We start from the raw sequence: 22,989 nt of genomic DNA on the forward strand, positions 1-22,989 counted from the left end.
TTTGTTGTGTTCTTAAGGGGCCTTACACTCCGAAAGTCTTACTAAACTAAAGAAGCTTTTCAAAAAAATAACAAAAGGATAGGGTTTGCAAGAGGTCTAATCTAATCTAACCCTAAGAATGACTTCATGTGGACAAGACTTGGCAAGATTCTACCAACTTCAATTTCGCCATAAAATAACAACTCAATTGAAATTGATGCGATCTTCTAAGGTAACAAATGATTTTCAACGCATCAAAGATCAAAGACACTACCACGAAGGTACATATCCAAGATACAATAATGATTGAAGGTTAAGTGATTCAAATATCTCCAGTCGACCACGCAAGGCGTTCCTACAATCAGCAAGAAGCTAGTGGTTTGGATTACGAATCCTACCAAAGATCAAGTCTCACACTATGTCCTTCAAATTAACACACTACTTTGATTGAGCATGATTCAAATGAATTGAACAACCATGAAGATAACCAAGAAAGTTGCAACAAAACACCATAACTTCAATATTTCATTGATTTCAAAGTCATCATGTACAACAATTGCTTGAATTCCTTTCCTCAAATTCAATCTTGCTACAAAAATAAATTGCTTCTAAACTCTAATCTCTCTAATACATCAAACTCTCTCTCTAATCTCTTAACTATCTCTATTATAAATGAAATGAAAATGAGGGTATAAATAGCATCCTCAATTACAATGAATGGTCCAGATTGAAAGCAGATCAACGGTCAAGATCATGACACCTAAGCCCTAATTAGGGTTTGTTACAAATGGCCTCCTTTTTACTGAACAATATTAAATGCATAGCCAAATATTAAATTCGGCACAAAAACCTAGGAGACATAAACCAATGACAATTAAGGTGCCATGTCATCTATAACAACCTCTCATCTAGAATCTTATTCCCTTTCCAATGTTCCTTTTTAGCATATGCAATGAATCTTGATACGATTCCTTCAATCTTAGCAATTGGAATCTCGGGAAGATTCTTCATACTTTCTTCCAAGTGGATGACCTGATCGAATGCATCTAGAAGAGCTGCGTCCCAAGTAGATTCAAGTTCCTTTGTTCTTTCAATCAGGAGCATGGTGGCAAACATCTGATCATATTGCTCGTCTGTGATATTAGTGTCCTTACAAAAGATGACCTTGATTCTATCCTCTAATTCCTGCATATCCACATCTGTCTCGACCTCGATCCTCCTGCCAAGAATGGTATGAAGTACCTCAAATACTCTGTCCTGGATCGGATTGATCACCTCCTCAACTTGACTACATCTAGTACTGATGTCCTCAAAGAAAACACTCTTCATATGGAGTAAGGTTGACCACTGAAGCAAACTGTGAGGTCCTCCATCCATGATCTTTTCCTGCGCTAAGACCTTCCTTGATGTGTGTCTAATTACTTTCAAGACAGGAATGATAACATCTTTGGTATGAGCAAATGCGGCTACTGTTATCATCAAATTGTGGATTATCTCAAGAACCTGGATAGCTTGATGAATAGTCTTCATCATCCTTGTTACAAATTCTACGGCAACTGTATGAGATTTATCCATCCAAGTACTCGTACGCTGGACCATATTCCTGAATCTTTCTGCCTCATTAATTGATTGAAGGGGAAGTGCCTGCACTGGTGATCTAGCTGGATCTTGACGTCCCAAAGGTTCATTGAGATGACTGAAATATGTCCTCCATGCACCGACCTCTCTCTCAAGCTTTCTACTCTTCTCCATTTCTTCTCTAAGCTTGTCCTTCAATGCCTCAAAGGAATCTGTGGCATCATCTAGTGTCTGTTCAGCTGTGGATGGACCTAGCTGAAATGTCTCTACATCATATTCCTCTGCTAGGATCTCACCTTCGTACTTGTCTACTGCCGGTGTAGCTATCTGTAATTTTCTGGATCCAGTCTCATCTCTAATCATCTTGGACATCTTGGTAGCCTTTCTCTTCTCTGTCACTTCCTGGGAATGTCCAACAAGGCTCTCTAAATCAATCACATTGTCTTCGTCCTCGATCACAATCACCTTCGTTAATCTTTCCTTCAACCAATCTGGGATGGCTGATCTTGTCTCTTTGACCTGTATTTCCTTATGCACTATTTCTTCTTCTCTGTGAGGAGATGTTACTTCGTCATTATTCTTGTCTTCATGTAATTCATAATCTTGGAGAGATCCACTTGGTGACCCTTGAGGTACCTGTCCTTCTTTATCATTCTGAACCATCGACTCCATAGACTCTTCCACTTCAAGTGTCCTTTTCTCTTGTAGAGAAGATGTACCGGATGAACGATCTCGGCTGGCCTCTTGTTTCTTCTTGGAAGATTCTCTCTTTCCAGGTCTTTCTTTCCTCTTCGAGCCTCTTGGATGGAGATTGCCTTCACTTGCACTTCGAAGGTTACCTTCACCTGAATTTCTAGGATTAGGATTGCCTTCGCTTACACTAGCTCCACCTTCGGCTGGTTTCTCTTCCAAAGTGAAAGTCATAGTTATGCCTTGCTCTCTCAACTTCTAATGCTGTACGTCAACCCATCTGCGAGTACAAGACAAGACTGGAGCCATCAAAGCATCTAAATCCACAACCTCGGGCTCATTCCAATCTAACCTTACTGATTTACTCTCTCGATCATAGGATGACTGGATATGTCTGCCACTGTCCTGAGCTTGGTCGGCCACTCTGTAAATCCTGCATTTCCTGATGAAATCCAAAGGCAATCTAGAATGCATTTTTCGTTTCACTTCAAGATCATCTAAGAGATTCATCATAAAATCTTCAATTTGGTACTCATGCTTAAACTTCCTACCGACTGTCTCTTCTAAATATCCATGTGGATCAAAGCTTTCTCTCAAAGCAAAGGATGAAAAAGAATACAAAGCTAACTCCTTCTCTGCGTCATCCATGGCTAAAGCATTAGGACATACCTCAACTGAATTGCCCAATATGATAGGTACCGGAACTCCATTTCCATGTCTGTGTCTGAATGCCTTCGCATAAGCTGCCAACTGTCTTGTTACCTCAAGTAACACTATTCTGTCTGTCGGATACCTCGGCAACATGTATGGAGGTAAAGGACATCCATGTACTCTGATATAAGTAAACTTCGGAAATTGGATAAACCAAGCACCGTACCTCTTTACTAGTTCCTGTGCATCCTGAGATAATCTGTTGTGAATCCCACCTTGCAATGTCCTTGTGATGTTCATCGTGAAGGTATCATTAACTAATTTGTAGTTGCTTCCTGGCAGATGATGCAAGTGAACATAGGAATCACAAATTCTGACCTCGCCGGGTCCTCTTCCAATCACTCCTCTGTGAGGTAGTCCTGCGTACTCAAAGCTCCTAATCAAAGCATATATGACGTATGAACTCATGTGGAAGGACTTGGTAGCCTTTAGTCTCCTCAACTGTACGTCCAAGCAATGGCTAATCATTCTAGCCCAATGAATTGTTCCTTTACCCTGAACTATCACCTGGATGAAGTAGAACATCCACTTTTCAAAGTAAAAAGCTTGAGGTGCACCTGTGACTCGGTTGAGCATTGTAATCAAATCTCTGTACTCCTCCTGGAAATCAATCCTGTGTGGTGTGTTCGGTACCTTACTCAAGCGAGGACGACTCTTGAGTAACCAGTTCTTGTTGATGATGCTTAGGCAAGCATCTGGATCATCTTCGTACATTGACCTGGCTCCTTCTATGCTCTTGTAGACCATATCTCTGTGCTCTGGAAGATGGAAAGCCTCACTTATAGCTTCCTCTGAAAGATACGCCAAAGTGTTTCCTTCCTTGGACACGATCGTTCTGGATTGAGGATCATAATGACGAGCACACTCGATCATCAACTCATGACACTGTACTGCTGGAGGGAAGCCGGCCGCCTTAATGATGCCACTTTCAATTATCCTCCAGGCGACAGGTGATGGCTTGCCAATGTAAGGGACATCTCGAAACTTCTTCGTGCTGAAGTTGCCCAAGTTAGTATCTCCAATGTTGTTCCACTTAGACACGATCTTGGTCTCCACTTCTTCGGTCCTTTGATCTTCCTTCATGAGAGTTGGACGACTGGTGGATGCTCCCGCCTTCGGGGTCGCCATACCTACACAATATTTCATAATGAGAAACTAGATTTTGCAATGCATAACTAGATTAGATTAAAGATTAATTTTTTAGGAAACTTCATGATAAGTCCTTGAGTTATCATTTCCTAAAAACAATTGAGCAACTGGAATTCAAAATTTCAAAATTCAAAATTTGAAGCTATGACGATCAACATTCAAAATCAAAACAAGGGATCCTCGCCATACCTTATTTGAGAGCTTAACTCTAGAATGAAAAATAAAGAGAATTCGCCTAGGCAAAAATCGAAATTAGATGGCTTCAACGTGATCTCCTTCAAATGAACGTCCTCTTTATCAATTCGCCACCCTTGGGGATGCCTTTGACGTGATCTTCAATATCCTTGGCAAGTTCGCTCAATATGGAAACTAAGGTTCGCACCTCCTTTGATGATGCTCGCGCCTTCCTTTGCTAAATTTGCACTCTCTAAACACAATTCGCACTTCTCCTTCCAAGATCGCATGTGAGATGATAAAATGATAATGTGAAAATAACAATTTTCACCCTCCCTTTATAAGCGCTCACCCCATATTCACTTTAAGGCCGACTTTTACAAAATATAGCAATTAAAAACCAATTTTAAAATAAAAAACAAGGCCGACTTTTGTAAATAAAAGAATTTAAATTCCAAGCGCCCCATTTTATTTATTTAAAATAATAATTAATTAATTAAATGCCATCGTTTTTTAATTAAACAAATTCGATTTTTTACAAGGCAAAAATAATTAATTAACATCTTGCGCAAATTTTAAATGCTATTTTAATTGAATTTTTTAATTTATCGAATTTAGCATTTAAAATAAATTAAAAAATGTTTGTTAGCGCCAAAATTCGAAGGTGAAAAGTACAAACCTCATCGCCCTGGTCCCTGACTGAGGGACAGGAGCGAAATATCAACTTGGTCTTGGTTCTCGTGCTTTGGACGTTTAAAATCTCCATCCTTACGTTGAAACTGGCGTTTTTGCAAGGGATTTCGAACTTGAGTGACTTGACTTTGAAAATGAATGTCCTTTAGATGTGATATCGCCCTGGTCCCTTGATGAGGGACAGGAGCGAACCCTACGTTCTTACTTGAAATTCTTCGTTCTTGATTTTAACTCCTCGTTCATTACCTTTCAAACGACGTTTTAAACCCTTTGCAACTTTGTTTTGACATGATCTTCGAAGGATAACAAGTGTTTTAGCAAATATCGCCCTGGTCCCTTGGTGAGGGACAAGAGCGATCCTGGTGTTTCTCTCCTTGATCTCGCTTCTTTAATCACCAATACTCTTTATATGGCAAGCAATGACATAGTTTCTCCATTCCACGCTTGTTTCACTTGACTTCCACAAGGCATATAGATGTTTGGAGGATTATCGCCCTGGTCCCTTGGTGAGGGACAGGAGCGATCTCCATGTTCTAGTCAAAACTCGCCATCTTTCAACCTTTGTTCTTCGTTCATTGCTTCCTAAATGATGTCCTTGATCTTGCCTATCCTTGCCTTGTCTTGATTTTGAAGGAAAATGAAGGATCCTGTGAAAATCGCCCTGGTCCCTGACTGAGGGACAGGAGCGATATAGCTTCCTTGGCTCAATTGATAGTCATTTGACGTTTGAAACCTTTGTATATCATCTTCTTAAGACACCTTAGACCTTTTATCATCTCACATAACCTTGACTTAACGTGATCTTTTGAAGGATTTGGTCAATATGGTAAATATCGCCCTGGTCCCTGACTGAGGGACAGGAGCGAACTTCAATGTCCTGGGCTCATGCTTGCTTTTAACAACTTGCCATTACTTTCATCGTGTAAAATGAAGTCCTTTGATCCTTCTTGGTCGCTTAATACTTGTTAAACTTTCAAAATCTAGGCCTTTATGAAAATTTCGCTCTGGTCCCTGCCTGAGGGACAGGAGCGAACTGGGTGTCTTGGTGTAATTCCTTCAACATTGGCGACTTTGGATACTTCGTTCTTCATTGAGATGCCTTAAAATGTCCTCACCACCTTGTACTTCGTCTTGGAGTGTCTTGAACTTGGAGGAAAGGCAATATAACCATCATATCGCCCTGGTCCCTGACTGAGGGACAGGAGCGATCTTGCTCTTGTAGGCTTCATCTCACTTTGCTAACTTCAAAAATTATCTTCAATGGTCTTGTAGTGCTCCGTTTCACTCATCCATGCCTTGGAATTTGCTCTTACTTGGCAAGAAATTTGTCTAAGGTAAAAATCGCTCTGGTCCCTGACTGAGGGACAGGAGCGAACTTAGGCATTTGGGTCCCTTGTAGATGTTTTGTAATCTTCAATTTGTCTTCAACGGGTTCAATTCACCTCCTTTCTTGCCATCAAACTTAAAACTTGCTTGATCTTTGTTTAAAACATGCCTTATGAAGAATTTCGCTCTGGTCCCTGGGAGAGGGACGGGAGCTACAATGGATTTCGCCTTGGTCCCTGACTGAGGGACAGGAGCGATCTTGGCATTCTGGTCCACTTTTCTTCATGTTTGTGCCTTCAAATTATATTCATCTGGTAAAATGCACTCCCTTGGATCTCTCCAAATCGTCAAGTTGTTAAAATCCTGCAAGGACGAGGTGATGTTTGATTTTAAGCTCCGGTCCTTCACTGAGGGACAGGAGCGATTTTGCTTCCTGAGGCATTTCTGTGTTCGTGAAATTCTTCAATTTATATTCAACGGAAAGATCACGCCTTTCTTTACTACTTCCATTCGAAAAATCATCTTGATCCTGCAGCGATAGTAAGATTTTTGAAAACGAGCTCCGGTCCTTCACTGAGGGACAGGAGCGATTTTGCTCCTATAGGCCAAAATATCATGATTTCACAAGTTTAATCACTTCACAAGGCAAAAACAAATCATTCCCCATGCCCAGGATCAAATATCAAAAAACTCAAAATTTAGGTCAAAATTACTCAATTGAATAAAATTCACATTTTCATCATCAACACTTAGACAAATTAAGACTCTGCACTCAAAATTCCAATTGAAAATAGACCATTCTGGCGAATTCATTCCATTCAAAATTGTATCCTACAAAAGGAAGCTTAAAAAGCTCTCAAGACTGACTGGACTCTAGCCTGAAAAGATCAAAATGGAAACCCTAAGGCTTGACCCTAATCCAGACAACTGACAAACTACCAAAACCCTAAAAAGCAAAGTGAAAGGCGAGCAAAAACGAGCAAAAAGAGGGGGTCCCCATTTTAAATGGGGTGATGTGTGAAATGGTCACAACAAGACCCTACATACAAGAACCTTGAAGTCATCCCGATTGATCCTTTTCGTGACATCTTCAGCATTCGGAGGCTTTATTCAAGAGAGGATAAGGTACCCTTGGGTATTTTATTCTGTGTTAGGCAGTGTACAAAATACACGTCAACAAGTACATACTCCTTTATCTCAATTAAGTGCAACCTGTTGGCTGCAAAAGAAAGTAAAAGATTTTGGTCTATATACATTCTAACCTGCACCTCTTACCACATAAGCAAGTCAACTACAAGGAAGGGGCGATGAAGAATTGGGATGTAAGCCTTGAGTGTACTGACTTGGATGCATCTACTGCTTGGATTTCCATAGTCTCTTTAGAGGATGAGGAGCTCCTACATAGGATGTAGGTAGTGGAGTGGCATTGTGGTTGCTTGTGGTTCAAATGAACCAAGTGATAACTGTGATGCTCTCAATGAAAGAGTAAGATGAAGATTATTGATTGTATTTTGTATTGATTTGACATTTGACATTGAATTATCAATTATCTTTATCATCATCAATTTCAAACTGTCTTTTCAATTTTGTTTCCAGCCGTACCAAACAAGGGAAAAAATTCTTATAGTAGCAAACTTGACCCAACAACTTAGCTTTGAAACTCCATCTGTTGAACACATCTGGATTACTATTGCTTCCTTTCAACTGTCTATTCAATTTTTCATAAATTATGGGTATATATGTATTGTATGTGTGTGAGAGAGAGATAAACTGTACCCAGCTGTACCAAACTTGAGGAGAAAAAATTTCATACTGGTGATCTTGAGCAAACAACTTACATGTACATATGTGTGTGTGTGTGTGAGAGAGAGAGAGAGAGAGTACCGATCTTGAGCAAACAACTTACATTGTATGACTGTACCCAGCCATATCAGCATACTTGACCGGTGACCCAATGACTTAGCTTTGAAACTTTCTTTGTTGAACACATGTCAAGCTGCTTCCAATGATTTTTGAACTTGGTGCAGTGCATGATGGTGCTAGATCAAGGATTTATTGATATTTTTGGACAAGGCAGAGTTGGTCATTAATTGAAACTTCAGAGCAATGCATTAGAAACTATTACACAAAAGCTTCAAGTTTATAATGAATTGTTTTTAGCACTACAGTAGTCAAATCAGATCTGTACTAGAACATGATAATGTTGCTTATTTTTCACTGTATTGGCTATGTGAGAAGGCATGTAGCCATGTTTTTGTCTGGATTTACTTTACAGTTTTGTTAGCAGTATTTTCAATTTTGTTGTTTGGACTTGAAGCTTTTGTGTAGATTTATCAAGATTACAGTTTTTTTATAAATGTTTATTTTCTTGAATATGTATCTCACACAAAATGCATTTATGGTGCTTACCACTTCATAATATATTCTTTTTAATCACTATTGGTATTCTTTCTACGTGTTTTTTCAATAGCCAAATAAACTAGGACCAAGGCTTGAGTTAATTGTTTTAGTTTCCAGAAGGTGTAGTGGAAGACAGTAGATCGCTAGGTGATGAGAGATATATATAAAATATCAGCTTCTGAAAGATTTTTGCATATAGTAAGACAGCCTTTTTGTGTTTAGATTCTTTGTTTATAACTTTAGTCTGGGTACTGGCAGAACTCATTACTAATAAAAGTGAGGAACCATTTAATGTGATGATAGATTTGATGTAGAAGGATATGTAACTGGCTTTGGAAATCCTGACTGGCGGAAAACCCATGAACCTGCTGTTCATACAGCCCCAGCTGTTTCGCTTCTTATAGAAGGGGGAGCCACATGTGTGGGAAGAACTGTTATGGACGAGATGGCATACAGGTTGGCAGTGATCTCCAAATATTTATAAATATTTTGTGTTGGATATACAATTTTAATTATCTTTATATCTAGCTGTATGTTTATCATGTCTATAATCTTTTGCATGAAATTACATCTGACAAAGTTATAGTTCAGGTTGTTGATAGCATCTAAGCTAGCATTATCCATATTTGAGAGGGAATTTCTTTGAAATGAACGTTTGTATTGCTCAACTTCATAATTTTTTATTTTGACTATGAGTCTACATTTATCCTGGAACTTACTACTGCTAGTGAACTTCTAGGTTCTGTAAAATATTTTTAAAGAAAATATGGCTTCTTCAAGTTTAATGCATGAAACCATTCCAACCAGAGGTTGATCTTTATTAACTGTGTTTAATTTGAATTTGCATTTTGAAATCATTATTAATTTTGAACCCTTGCATCAACATGAATCAATGGAAGGATTGTTCATTCCAGTTGCGGTTGTGTTTTATAACTTTATATTCCTAGTTGCCTATTGATTCTTGACAATATAACTTTTTATTTTATCACAAATCTATTAGTTTGGGTGATTCAGATATTGACTTTATCTAATCTTTGCAGTATCAATGGGGAAAATAAATACTATGGAACTCCAACTAATCCAGCTGCACCTTCAAGGGTGCCTGGTGGATCTTCCAGTGGATCTGCTGTAGCTGTTGCAGCAGAGCTTGTGGACTTTTCTCTTGGTGAGGGTCCTAGTTCTAGAAACTAATCCGTGTACATTGCAGCTATTTATCAAATTGAATGGAAACTTACATGCTTAGGTCACAAGAATTACACTTGATGACAAACTACATATATACTAGTGGTAGTGGTTAATAAATTTATTAACAATGAAAAAGAAGAGCTTCACCTGAAAAAGTTTAATTCAATACTAAAAATATGAACCGTCCCAATGATGTTGAATGTGATTGATGCTAATGACAGACTAATAATAACAAACTATGATTATAGAATATATTTTAATCACTGAAAACATCTAACTTTGTTGAAAGGGACTGTCACTGAAAAAAGGCTAGTCCTGGTGAGTGATGGTGAGCGAAATGTTTAGTACTCTATATAATTTGAAAATGGATGGAAGATGCCGATTATACTGTATTGAAATCGTTAAAAGTATTCCTAAAGAATGATTACATACAATTTCCCTGTCATGCTTGGTAAGATGAAATTTCCAGAAAATGACGTTTATGTGTCTGGTGCAGCTGGTATTTTTTGTTAAAGCTCAACTCTTTCCATCAAATTGCATCAGTAAAGTTTTATTGCAATCTTGTAAACTGGTTGGAAACCTGTTGGCAAAATTTGGATTGTACCTATCCACTTGATGACAATAAAAGGCCCAAGGTTTTTTTCCATGTTTTTTGAAGTTGATGCATGTAAGATTTATTTTAAATGGCAATGTTTCTGTATACTTTCATTCTTTCTACTATATAATACAATTAACTATTTCTCAATGCATTCATTGAGAATCGAGATTGTCCAAGAGGAAGCTTGGTGAACACATAAACATCAGTTAATATCGTTCTGGAGGAAGCCCAATCCTGATACAACCACATCACCATTATAGGAACCAAAAAGATATGATGCAAAAGGAGGTGCCAAGGCTTAGAAGACATTAATGCAATTGCTCCTAAATTAGAACTAGAGCTACATTAAGAACACGATAGAGCATTTAACAGGTGCAATATCCTTTTGTAGCTGTATTTTAATTTTTTGGGAATTGTTGTTTAATTGTTTTCTAAGTCTTGGTAGTATGTCCTCTCCCATGAAGTTCTTTTTTGGTTTCTCTGATGGTTTTGTGTGTGTTACGACAGCTGGGCTTCCACTTGGACAAAATCAACTAATGTATCTCAGTTAAGTTTGGACTTTGAGATTTTTCAAAGTTGTATGTTTTTGCATGAGTGGTCTGCTCCTGTCATAGTGGAAAGGTTTTGATGGCATTGAAGGTTACTGCCCAAGGCTACATTAGCCCTTGCCTTTGAATAGATAATATCTTTGGATATTCTTGGTGTTAATTTTACGTTTCTCACGTAGATGACAAGAGTTATTTGCTATTGAGAAAAAATATTTATTCTCTCTACTGAGTTTTCTTTATTAACATATCATATTGACTGTATTCTTTCTTTGGATTGCTGAGGTTTGAGCTGGTTCACAGAGGCTAATATTTCTTTTTAATGTGCTTCAGTAACATTCACTTATTTTGGTTACTAGTTGACATTAAATTAACTTTTAATTTTAATAATGTAATGTTTCTGAAACTTGTTGCTAACATTGTTTGTAAATTTAGAATACAAAACTCAATCTGTATTTTACTTAGTCAAATTTTTATGTCATTCTATATGCCTAGAATGCTGGCAATAGCATTTTGTCCCATCATCGCTGTCAACATTGTTGATCTCTGTGAATGCTGTTTTCTGGATTTTATTAAATGATTCTATTGTTCTATTGTCTTGAGGATGATATGAAGATGTTCGAGGATTCTAAATAAAGAAATTTGGCCTTGACCTCAATTATCTGGTCCATGAAGTCCTGTCTTTGATCACTTTTCCAACTTTTTTAACACTCCAATTTAATAGTAATGTTTTTCAAATAAACTTCTTGCATCTTATTTCCTTAGTTTTCTTGTCTCCTTTCCTTGCAGAGGAGTAGCGCAGTTCCTTGTTGATTCAAAAGCCATCTATCTACATTGTCTCAAATCATTACTTAGTGCCAGTGTCAACAGTTTCTACATGCTGCCTTATCATCAGAACTGCAGGATGAAATGTTTCTTCTTCTACATATTTAAACTGATGTGTATTCATATCTTACTATCAGTATTACTATTACTTAGTGCCATTGTCATCAGAACTGCTCAAAGAACCGTTTTTCTTCTACATCTTCATTAATCCATACATATGTTCTGGGGCAGATGCACATTCGTTCATCTATTCTTAAAGATTTCTATGTACAGAACTTTCATTTTAATTTTTCTTAGCTCTTTATAACTTTCTTTGACACATGAAAGAACGAATGTTTTCTTCCTTTAGATTTCTGCTGGAAAATTATTTCCTCTAGATCACATCAATTCCTGCAACTTACTGCGCTGTCCCTGATATTGCTCCTAGGATCCAGATGAGTTCTTCAGGCTGGTGGATCTATCAGTCCCAAGTAGTAGTCGGTGTTAGACAGTCAGTACTAGATGAAGTAGCTACTCATCATAATAGTTTGACTTCTCCATCCTCTAACAGATGTCACAAGCGCTTGCATACCTATGAACACCCTTGGATGAAGACTGCTATATCTCTGCAAGACAAATCTTCTGTGTCTATCATCTCTCCTCAGTAGCACCTACAATAGTACAAACAATGCTTTCTTGGGTTTCTCTTTATAATAACCTATGATTTTTGCATGATGAGATGTCACTGCAATCTTGAGTTAGGTCCTAATTTACACACCCATCCCTCATCAACATTTAGGATGCTACCTCCAATCAACTTTGCAATATTAGTCATCTCAATAGGTAACACATCCATATTGGTAAGATATGCATTAGGTTAATTGCTGTAGAAACATCTAGTTCATTGCCCTGTCTTGATTCTCAATGAATTATGATCAAGTCCAAGATTTTGGTTTCTTGATTTGGCCTCCAACTTGAAATCCAACTCTTGTAATAAGAGTTCAGACATTGTTGAATGCATAAGTGTATGGTATGCTTAATATTTCAGTACCTCTTGGTGGGTAGGTAAAGGATTAGAAAACAAATTTGTAATGTCCCCTTCTGAGGAATAGTCAGAAGTGACCACTTCCCCTATTTAATTCCCGTAGGCTAAAGTCAGGTCGTAAGAGAATAAGTTAAATAAACTATTTAATGTTACCCAATAAAGTACATTTTAAGGGTAACTTTATTTAATTAATTTGATAAAGTGACTTAAGTGAAATAATAAAAAGGGAAATATTAAAATCACTTTCTTGATTGGACTTTAATGAATTATTTAAAGTGAGAATTTGAAAAGGTTTTGTTTTTTGAATTGATAATATATTACCAAAAGGGAGTCTGAGAGTACATTCATTACAGCATAGAGTGCAAAATACCCCACTTTTTAAAACTTCTGTCACAGTTCAAGATTACACTGCAGTATCCAAGGAAGATCCACCTACAAGTATAGACAATACGAACTGGACGACAGAATGAGATTACAACCAGAGCAAAGTCAGAAGGAGAACATGAAACAGTACAGTCTCAATAGTAGAGAAAGAACTGCCATATATCCATATTCTAAGATCACTCTGAACCTGCCAAAGAATCATAGAGAACATAGCAGCAAATTCTGATATTTCACAGCTGCAAGCATACCCCAAGGCTGAAGCATCCAGCTTTATATAGTTTGGGACAAACGAAGAACTGCTTCTATGAAACTATCACCTGTAGAATAATTGCTAGGTATCATGAACAAATCAAACATGGAGAAGTTCTTCCACTGAAATCTCCACAAAAACTGGCATCCACCAAGAGCAAGGAATACTATCATAGCAGCAAAGCCTGGCACTGTAATAACTGCATGAATATCCCAGTCTGAGGCAAGCAGCGTTGTTTGTCTGGGACAGCTGATGAACTGCCACTCATGAATACTACCACCTGTAGAGTGAGTGATAGGTACCATGAAGGCCTCAAAGGAGAGAATATCTGACCCTGCAATCACTGTAAAACTGGAACCAAAGAAGACTCAAGCAAAACTGTCACTAATAAGATCCATATCATTACGACCAGTAGGAGGCCCAATGCTGGATTCAACATCATCAGGAATGAATATTCTATTCTCAGCTCTGATATCCTGGTTTTTGCAGAATGTGCCTGGAACTTCTTTCTGTGAAAGCAAAACTGAATGATTGAAATCCCTCAGCTCATCAAATCTGCTCCTGATTTTCAAGTGATATAGTCACCACAGTCTAAACTACTCTAAAGCACCCAACTTTATAAATTCTGAGACAAACGATGAACTGTATCTATACATACTGTCATTGCAGAAAATAGCATCAAAATGCATGGTCTTCACCCAAAGGCTCTAACAATTCTGTCGCTAAGAACTTCCCTGTCATAACAGCCACTGGGAAGTTCACTTATAAAGTCATCTTCACGAAGAGTAAAATTTTTATTCCCATCTCTGATATCCAAGTCTTAGAGGAAATTGACCTATTGTTTCTTGTTGTACTGGTTCTGGAACTCTATGAAGGCATTCAAAAACTCATCATTACTCTTCCTTAAAACATGCCAATGACTTGCAAAAGTTGCCTCAGGTCTGCTAGAATCTGTGTGATCAAAGTCCCACAGCCCATCAAATTTAACTCTGAAGGTCTCAAAAGGGATAGTCACCTGCATAGTCACAGTATGGAACATGAGTCTTTTAAAAGACTCAGTAAGTTTCCTCATTTGACCTTGGTACAATTTATCGTTCCTAACCTTCCATAAAGCCCAAAGAATTTCAGTAGAAAGGACAAGCCAGAAGAAGTTTCATGCTTTACGGAGATCTTTAATACATCCAACCAAGATTTCAAAGATACACTGACTATAATTAAGAGACCAATCATTTAAGCCAGCCAAAAACATGGACCAAACTTCTTTTGCAAACAAGCACTTAAAAAGATATGTTCAACATTTTCAGGAACCCTACACAATGGGCAAAGATTAACATCAGATTTAGACAAGGAATGCTTTTTCAGAAAAAGAAGCCATTTGAAGCATGCTTTCTTTGGTTCTACAACACTAGACCACAGATGAACAAGATTCTTAGACCATCAGGCAGGATTAAGGTGAAGTTATAGCTGGGTAATTGAAGGGTTTATTATATTGCCAAGGCAATGTGTGAAGATTGAAGATTAGTTTGGCGCACCTATTTTCATTTCTGTGCATGAAACAAATATTTGTTATGGCGTGAGGGTTGAGAGTTGTCACTGTGATTGGAGCTGGTTGCTGGTTGATTGATTGATAGTTTGGTTAAATGCTGAAACACAAATATTATTCTGGCGTAAATATTGCACAAAATTGAGCATGGGATGAGTATTGATGTTGACTGAGACTTTCAAAGTTGGCAGAAGCATTTTAGTTTATCAAGTTGTGGGGTTTGGAGCTGGCTTGGCGTGACTCTCCTGGATAGGTCGTGGTCTTCAATGAACAACAATACCACTTTAAAATTGATGTTGGAAGCTACAACCGAGAGTAATAGACACTTGGACAGAAAATTCTAAGTCTGTAGGACATTTGAGATTGTATTTGAATCTTTCTTCATTGGCATAAGCTTGTAATCTCCAAGAATACGGTAACCAGCAAATAGAGGTCATATTTAAGTCATTTGTTTCTATATATTACTTGGAACAGTCCTTTATGGAATTAATTTGTCAAACCAAATATCAAAGACAGATTTTTAAATTACATTTTGTTTCACCGTTAACGAAGTGTTGAAATTTTATGTATGATATACATTTTCAATATGGAATGAAACTACCATAAATTCTGAAACACATAAATCTGCAAGAAAACTTTCATGCATGTCAACCATTTGACAAAATGTTACTGGGTGAAAGCACAAAAATTGGTGAAAAATAAGAAGAGATTTCACAGCAGTATCGGAGCTTAGAGCTTGCCAGCCTATTTGGTTTGATACAAAACTTGATAGGACATAATAGATAGGAACAATAGCATCCTAGTGTATTGGCCATGTTAATTGATTTAGCTAGAGGACAACAACAATTGGTTTAGACAATAACCCGGGTGATGGAAACTGTTGTCAGAAAAGCTCGCACCCTTGCTGAGCTATCAACTCAGCAACCTTGTGAAACATGGAAACAACCCTGAAGTGTGGGACCTTGTGCAAGGGGGTTGAATCTTCGGAGAAGGCCGACTTCCTTCTCAATCCAGGTGCAGGTGTTGAACCAACTCAACACTTCAAAATTTACTCCTAAGCCTATCCTAACAACTTGCAGAGGAAAAGGGAAGAGATAAATGCTTAAAATAGAAGGAGGTGATGCACCAAGATAAGAGATTGTTTCTCTCCCTACCCGAAATGACACAAAGAATCAACTGAAATACCTAGGAGATGCACAAACTTCAGTTGTATGAGTGACCCCAATGCATGTATGGAGGTTAGAATTCACTAAATGTCAAGAGGGGAGAAGGTTTCCCAAAAGTCACACTCAGAAATAAGTTAACACAACATATATGAGAGAAGAGCCACAAAACATACACCTATGATGAAGGTAAGGAAATATGCATAGCATACATAAGTTGAAGGAAGGCAAGAATGGTGATTTCAATTCATCATAAGGCCAATGGCCAACTTACAGTTGCAAAAATACAAGATAAATACAAGAGAAGTGAAAAAGCATAGAATAGCTCAAGCCTGCAGGGAGAGAACCCTTGACAATGAGGCATAATAGCCTTTATATAGAAAATTGGTTACAAGAGTGATCATGACCCCTATGTGTGCAGGGAAATGTCAGTTTGGGATTGTAGGGAAGTGCATGCACTTGACTTCTGTAGATGCAAGCAACCTAGCCATACCTTGAAAATGCAACCCTGAGAAGGGTGGATTGACTGACCTCCCAAAGTCAGAGCATGCAGACATGACATAAGTTACCACAACAAGCATGACCCTGTACCTCTCTTGATGGAAATCCTGCCAAAATCATTAAATGCACCCCTGTAGCTCCACAAAAGAAGGTGCACAAGTCGCAAAAGTCGTCGGAGCATTTAAAGCTTTGAGTGTTGATCACGCCATCCGGAAGTGTTGCAAGCCGGAAAGAAGTCCGAGGACTTTGGAGACTTGGGTTCCCGAAGTGAGGAAGACAAGGAAGGAACTTCGGAACCTCGGGGTTCCAGGGTTCCGGGGAAGGGGAAGGAGAACTTCGGAACCTTGGGGTTCCAGAGTTTCGGGAAAGGGAAGAAGAGACTAAGCAAAAGGAAAAGGGGAGACCTAGCAAAGGAACTTTGGAAGCTCAGGGTTTCAGAGAAGAGGGAAAGGCTAAGGGAAAGGAACTTCGGAACCTCGAGGTTCCAGAGTTCCGAAGGAGGCAAGGAAAGGAACTTCGGAACCTCGGGGTTCTGAAGTTCCGGAGAACTGAAGAGGAGGGGGAAGGAAAGGGAGGAACTGAAGAGGAGGAAGGAAAGGGAGGAACTTTGGAACCTCGGGGTTCCGGAGTTCCGGGGAACTGAAGAGAAGGAGGAAGGAAAGGGAGGAACTTCGGAATCACGGGGTTCTGGAGTTTTGGGGAAGGGAAGGAGAGGCAGCAAGGAACTTCGAAACCTCGGGGTTTCGGAGCTCCGGGAAACTAGAAAAAAGCAAAGTTACCCCGAGTTTCCGGGACGGGGATGGCAGGGGACGGCGGGACGCGTTTCCGGGACGGCAAATTTTTTGCCAAATTTGGGGACGGCGGGGGACGGCAAAGGGGACGGCTATATAAAATATAGGAAAAATTTAAAATATATAGGAAAATTTCAAAATTCTAAATGTTCATATGAAAACATGGATAAAGCATGCATACATACATTATATTCATATGAAAACAATAAAACATGGATATAGCATGTGTATGATACTATGAAAAGTTGAAAACATTTTAGAATGTAAATTCTGAACATACAACATTGTTAATACTCAATACACAATATGCAATTATGCATTCATAAATCAGAATTTCAATTCATTCACATTGTCAATATGCATATCAATAGACTCGGAGGTTAAATTTTCCCTACTTCGATTGACGCAGTTTGCCCCCATATTTTTCAACAGGGGTTTGGGGGCAGCGCCCCCAAGGTGGGGTCAAGGGGCATCGCCCCTTGCGGGGTCAAGGGGAACCGCCCCGCGAGGCCAAAAAAACTTATATTTTAATAAAGGCGTTGGGTGTTATTTTTCTATTGACTTGCCGAGTTTGGCGATTTTCTAATCTCTGTGTCAAAATGCCCAAAGGCTACACTGCTGCCATATAGTTTCATTGTCAAAATTATGAATTAAATTAATAAATTTAAAATTTAATTAATGTTATCTTTTTATTTTATTTATTTTTAATAACAATTTGAATTAATAAGGGGCATATATTAGAAAATTTAAATAAAAAATAAAAAATACAACTTTTAAATTTTTTTTAATATTTTAAGGGCCTTAGAATGGGGGACGTCTGGTCGTCCCTGGGACGGATTGGGGACGTCCCAGTCGTCCCCAGCTGACCCCGGGACGTACGAACGTCCCCCAAAGCTAGGGCAGGCGTCCCCCTGTTTCGGGGACGTCCCCTCAAAAAACAGGGCAATTTGGGGACGGGGGGAAATGTCCCCTGGCCGTCCCCAAGTCCCCGAAACGTTCCCGGGACAGGGACGGGGGTTTTCAGGTCGGGGACGTGTCTCGGGTAACTCTGGAAAAAAGGGCTAAAGAAGGAACTTCGGAACCTCGGGGCTCTGGAGTTCCGGGGAACTAGAGAGAAAAGGAAGCAAAGGAAGGAACTTTGGAACCTCTGGGTTCCGGAGTTCTGGGGAAGAGAGAAAAGGCTAAGGAAGGAACTTCCTTCAGACAAGACAACACTTCACTCTTCATAAATCCACTACTTTTCTCCTTGATCAACTGAGGAAGCGTTGGTCCATGGAACATATCTCTGATCGGTTCTCACTGATGGACCAAGGGTGTCATATAATGACAACAGAAATCATGAATGCAAATAACAGAAATAATCAAGGTGGTCTTGAGAAGTGAGAACAATGGCAACAATAATGGCAATAATGGGCATAATGGTAACCATGGAGAAGGTAGCAACATTAAAATTCCTATAAACACTTCTAGGGCAGCAAGTAGAACCACTCCTAAGCCTCTAATGCCTAAAAATTTGGAAGCACACCGTAGAGAGCAAGTAGTACACCAAGGAGATGGTGAAGGTTGGGGTGATTATTTACAGGAGTACCAATCTTTGGGTGATGAGTGTTGTCACAAAAGTTTGCACCCTTGTTGAGCTATCAACTCAGCAACCTTGTGAAACATGGAAACAACCCCGAAGTGTGGGACCTTCCGCAAGGGGGTTGAATCTCCGAAGAAGGCCGGTTTCCTTCTCAACCCAAGTGCAGGTGTTGAACCAACCCAACACTCCAAATTCTACTTCTAAACCTATCCTAACAACTTGTAGAGAAAAGGGAAGAAGAAAAACTAAAATGAAAGGAGGTGATGCACCAAGATAAGAGTTGTTCCTCACCCCACCCGAAATGACACAAAGAATCAGTTGAAATATCCTGGAGATGCACAAACTTCAGTTGCATGAATGACCTCAATGCATGTATGGAGGTTAGAACTTGGTGAATGTCAAGAGGGGAGAAGGTTTCCCACAAGTCACACTCGGAAACAGGTTAACACAACATATATGTGAGAGAAAGCCACAAACACACACTTACAATGAAGGTAAGAACACATACACAACATGCATAAGTTGAAGGGAGGCAAGAAAGACAATTTCAATTCATTCTAAGGCCAATTGCCAAACTTACAGTTGCAGAAATGCAAGAAATATACAAGTCTTCAAGAGAAGTGAAAGAGCATAAGAATAGCTCAAGACAACAAGGGGAGAACCCTTTACAATGAGGCTTAACAACCCTTATATAGAAAACTGGTCGCAAAGGAGAGACTTGTTGATGTTGTTTTCATGCACATGCAAACACAGAATAAAATACCCAAAAGTATCTTATCCTCTCTTGAACAAAGCTTCCCAAATGCTGAAGATTGGCTTAAGGATCACTTGAGACAACTCCAAGGTTCATAAATGTAAGGTCTTGACGTGTGGATAAGCACAGTTGGTTGATGTGATTGCTGGTATCACAAGGAGACTTATGTTGAATTGTCGAATGCTCGAATCGCTGGAACTTTATCATCTGATGTTGCAATCTTGTGATCCTTTTTTATCCTAAACTGGCTTGACTTTGAAAAAAGGGGCAAAAGATGAAGGGTTGAGAAACTCTATCTTAAAGCCTAGAATGTAAGAAGATGGATGAATGATTAGATGGAATCCTACTGGGCAAGGTCTCACCATCAACTTGAACAATTTGACATAAGCTCAGTGCAATCTTCTAAGGGCATTTCAAAAATATTCGAATCAATACCATCAAACATTGATCACCATTCAAGTTAATGCATAAGCAATGGATGTATAAAAATTTGAAGTTAAGTTCATATCATTCCAGTTGACCACACAAGGCACACTTACAATCAACAAGAGGTTAGTGGTATGGACGAAACGGATTCCACACAAATGCATTCAACAAATTCCTCCATTCAATCTAATGGACATGAAAATAAATTGAGAAGTAAAGACCATGCAAGTTGTTGAAGTAACAAATCAAATTCACCATAGCTTCAATGAAATCAATTGTTCATTACAACAAGGTTTGGCAACAATCTTTGCCTTCTAAGTAAAGACCATGCAAGTTGTTGAAGTAACAAATCAAATTCACCATAGCTTCAATGAAATCAATTGTTCTTTACAACAAGGTTTGGCAACAATCTTTGCCTTCTACTTTAACTCCTATTCTAATCTATTCACTATTCTATTCTTCAAAAACTACCTATTAACTACTCACTCTCCACTATTAACCTTTACAAATGAAGAGCTTGAGCCTTTTAAAATGCTCTCAATACAATTCAATGGCTCAGATCAATGGTGGAGATTTTACAATAAAAACCCTAATTAGGGTTTGTTACAACAAGCTCAATTCTGTTAATGAAATAATTACAACACTTTGTCATAACCAATAGATAATAAGGGTAGGTGCCTCGAAGTTTGTGCCATCACAGACGAGTCAGGTACATTGTATCTAGACATGTTGATGTGGAACTTCTCTGATTGGCGAGTGGTGACTAGGATGATGACTAGGATTCCACCTTTAACTTGCACTTGCAAGCTTGATAGATCATCATGAAGGAATATTTCTTGATACTCAACATTATCCAGCTTTAGTGGTGATGATCATGATCTTCTAACTTTGATTAACTCTTTTGAAACTATCCTCTTGAGGGCTTCAATCATGGAGGTGCAAGGTATAGATCTTGTCTTCCTCTTAGTTTTGAAGTATTGATGTTGCCTTGGAACGAATTCTTGATGCCACAACTGCTTGTCTGCTTTGGAATTCCTTCTCCGTGACTCCTTTCATGTTGTTGGTGTTGTGGATCATGTCTTTGTGTAAGTGAATGCTTCTTGTGTAATCATCTTCTTGTGCTTGTATATGAAGTTCCCTTGAGGATATCTTCCTTGTATATTAATCTTGATGTTGAAATTTGATCCTTGAGAGACTTGTTTCAATCCTCCTCCGATGTGATCCCCTTGATTCCTTTCTTCATCTCCTGCAAAACAAACAAATGAGCATCAAACACACATGATATATACCTTCTATATAACCTCCTAGTTTGATATAATTATGTGATTTCATGTGGTTTGCAGGTTTAATAAGAGCATTTAGAGAAAATCCGCTCTCATGAAGGAGCATTTGAAGTTGTCTTTCGCTTCTAGAGAGGAGCACTTGCAGTTCGCTCCAACTTTGATGTTCACGAAGTTACCCTTAAGCTTGTCTTTGAACTTGCTTTGACTCACTTCCCAACATTCTATGGGTTCTAACATTGAGTCTTTCACCATCTATTGATGTAAACATGATAAACTGTCCTTAGGGAAGGCCTCTAGAAGAAATTTGCTCCACATGGTGTGGACATGAAGTTCGCTCCCCTCTCTCAATTCATGAAGTTTGCTCCCCTTTGTCCATTCATGAAGTTTGCTCCCCTCCTTCAGTTCATGAAGTTCGTTCCTAGATGGGAGCACATGAAGTGACCTTCTATCTTGCCTATTCATCTTCTTAACTCAAAATCACTCCTTCCAAGCATAATCTTGCAAATTTGCTCTTGATCTTATGCACATGAAGTTCACTTGTGTGTTTGAAGGTGAAGTTTGCTCCCCTCCTTTGATTCCTGAAGTTCGCTCTCCTGCTCTGATTCTTGAAGTTCACTCTCCTCCTTTGATTCTTGAAGTTCGCTCCCCTCCTCTGATTCTTGAAGTTCGCTTCCCTCCTCTGATTCTTGAAGTTCGCTCTTGTACCTCAGTTCATGAAGTTCACTTTTAACTCAAAATCACTATTTCTTTGCATATGAAGCTCACTCGTGGAGGTCATCACATGAAATTCTCTCTCAAACTCATTCTCATGAAGTTCACTCTCCATCCACAAGACATGAAGTTCACTCTCTTATGCCCAAACATGAAGTTCGCTCCTCTATGTCCATACATGAAGTTCGCTCCCCTCTGTCAATTCATGAAGTTCGCTCCCCTAGGCTTGAAGGTGAAGTTAAAACCAAAATGAGCTCTCCCTTCGTTACTTCATTGTTTCATCAATTCGATCCTTAGGTTTCTCAAACTTTCATTCACAAAAACATGTCAAACTTTCTTATGAAGGCCTAGAATGCAAAATCAGCTCATATCAAAGAATACATGAAGTAAAATTTGCTTTAACGGCTATGCACATGAAGTGAATTGAAATTCAACACTTAGTACTTTCTTGCTCATTCTCCTTCATTCCATTCATTCAAGCTTGTTAAAACTAGGCTCAAGGTGCCTACATACTTGACCCAATTGATGTTTCCCTCTATTAGACCTCTTTCTCTTTATGTTCATTTTGACTTCATTTCACCCCCAAAAGAAGAGCTATCCTCCTGACTCCTAGCTTCTTGATCAACTATACCACTCTAATGCAAAGGCTAATAGCTAAGGACCAAAACACTATCCTAGAAAGCAGGAAAAAGTGGGGGTCCCTATTTTGATGGGGCTATGTGTG

General features: G+C 38.8%; 1 protein-coding gene across 1 annotated transcript in view; it reads left to right on the forward strand.

Annotated features, from left to right (window-relative positions):
* The window catches only part of LOC131041592 (outer envelope protein 64, chloroplastic), an 85,089-nt gene that overhangs the window by 12,729 nt on the left and 49,371 nt on the right, over positions 1–22,989 (forward strand). Inside the window, exons 2-3 of the mRNA XM_057974727.2 lie at positions 9,004–9,156; positions 9,741–9,865. Of these exons, the coding sequence (XP_057830710.2) occupies positions 9,004–9,156; positions 9,741–9,865 (278 nt within the window). The remainder of the gene's footprint in view (positions 1–9,003; positions 9,157–9,740; positions 9,866–22,989) is intronic.

This window comes from Cryptomeria japonica, chromosome 8, assembly GCF_030272615.1.
Source record: "Cryptomeria japonica chromosome 8, Sugi_1.0, whole genome shotgun sequence".
NCBI lineage: Eukaryota > Viridiplantae > Streptophyta > Pinopsida > Cupressales > Cupressaceae > Cryptomeria > Cryptomeria japonica.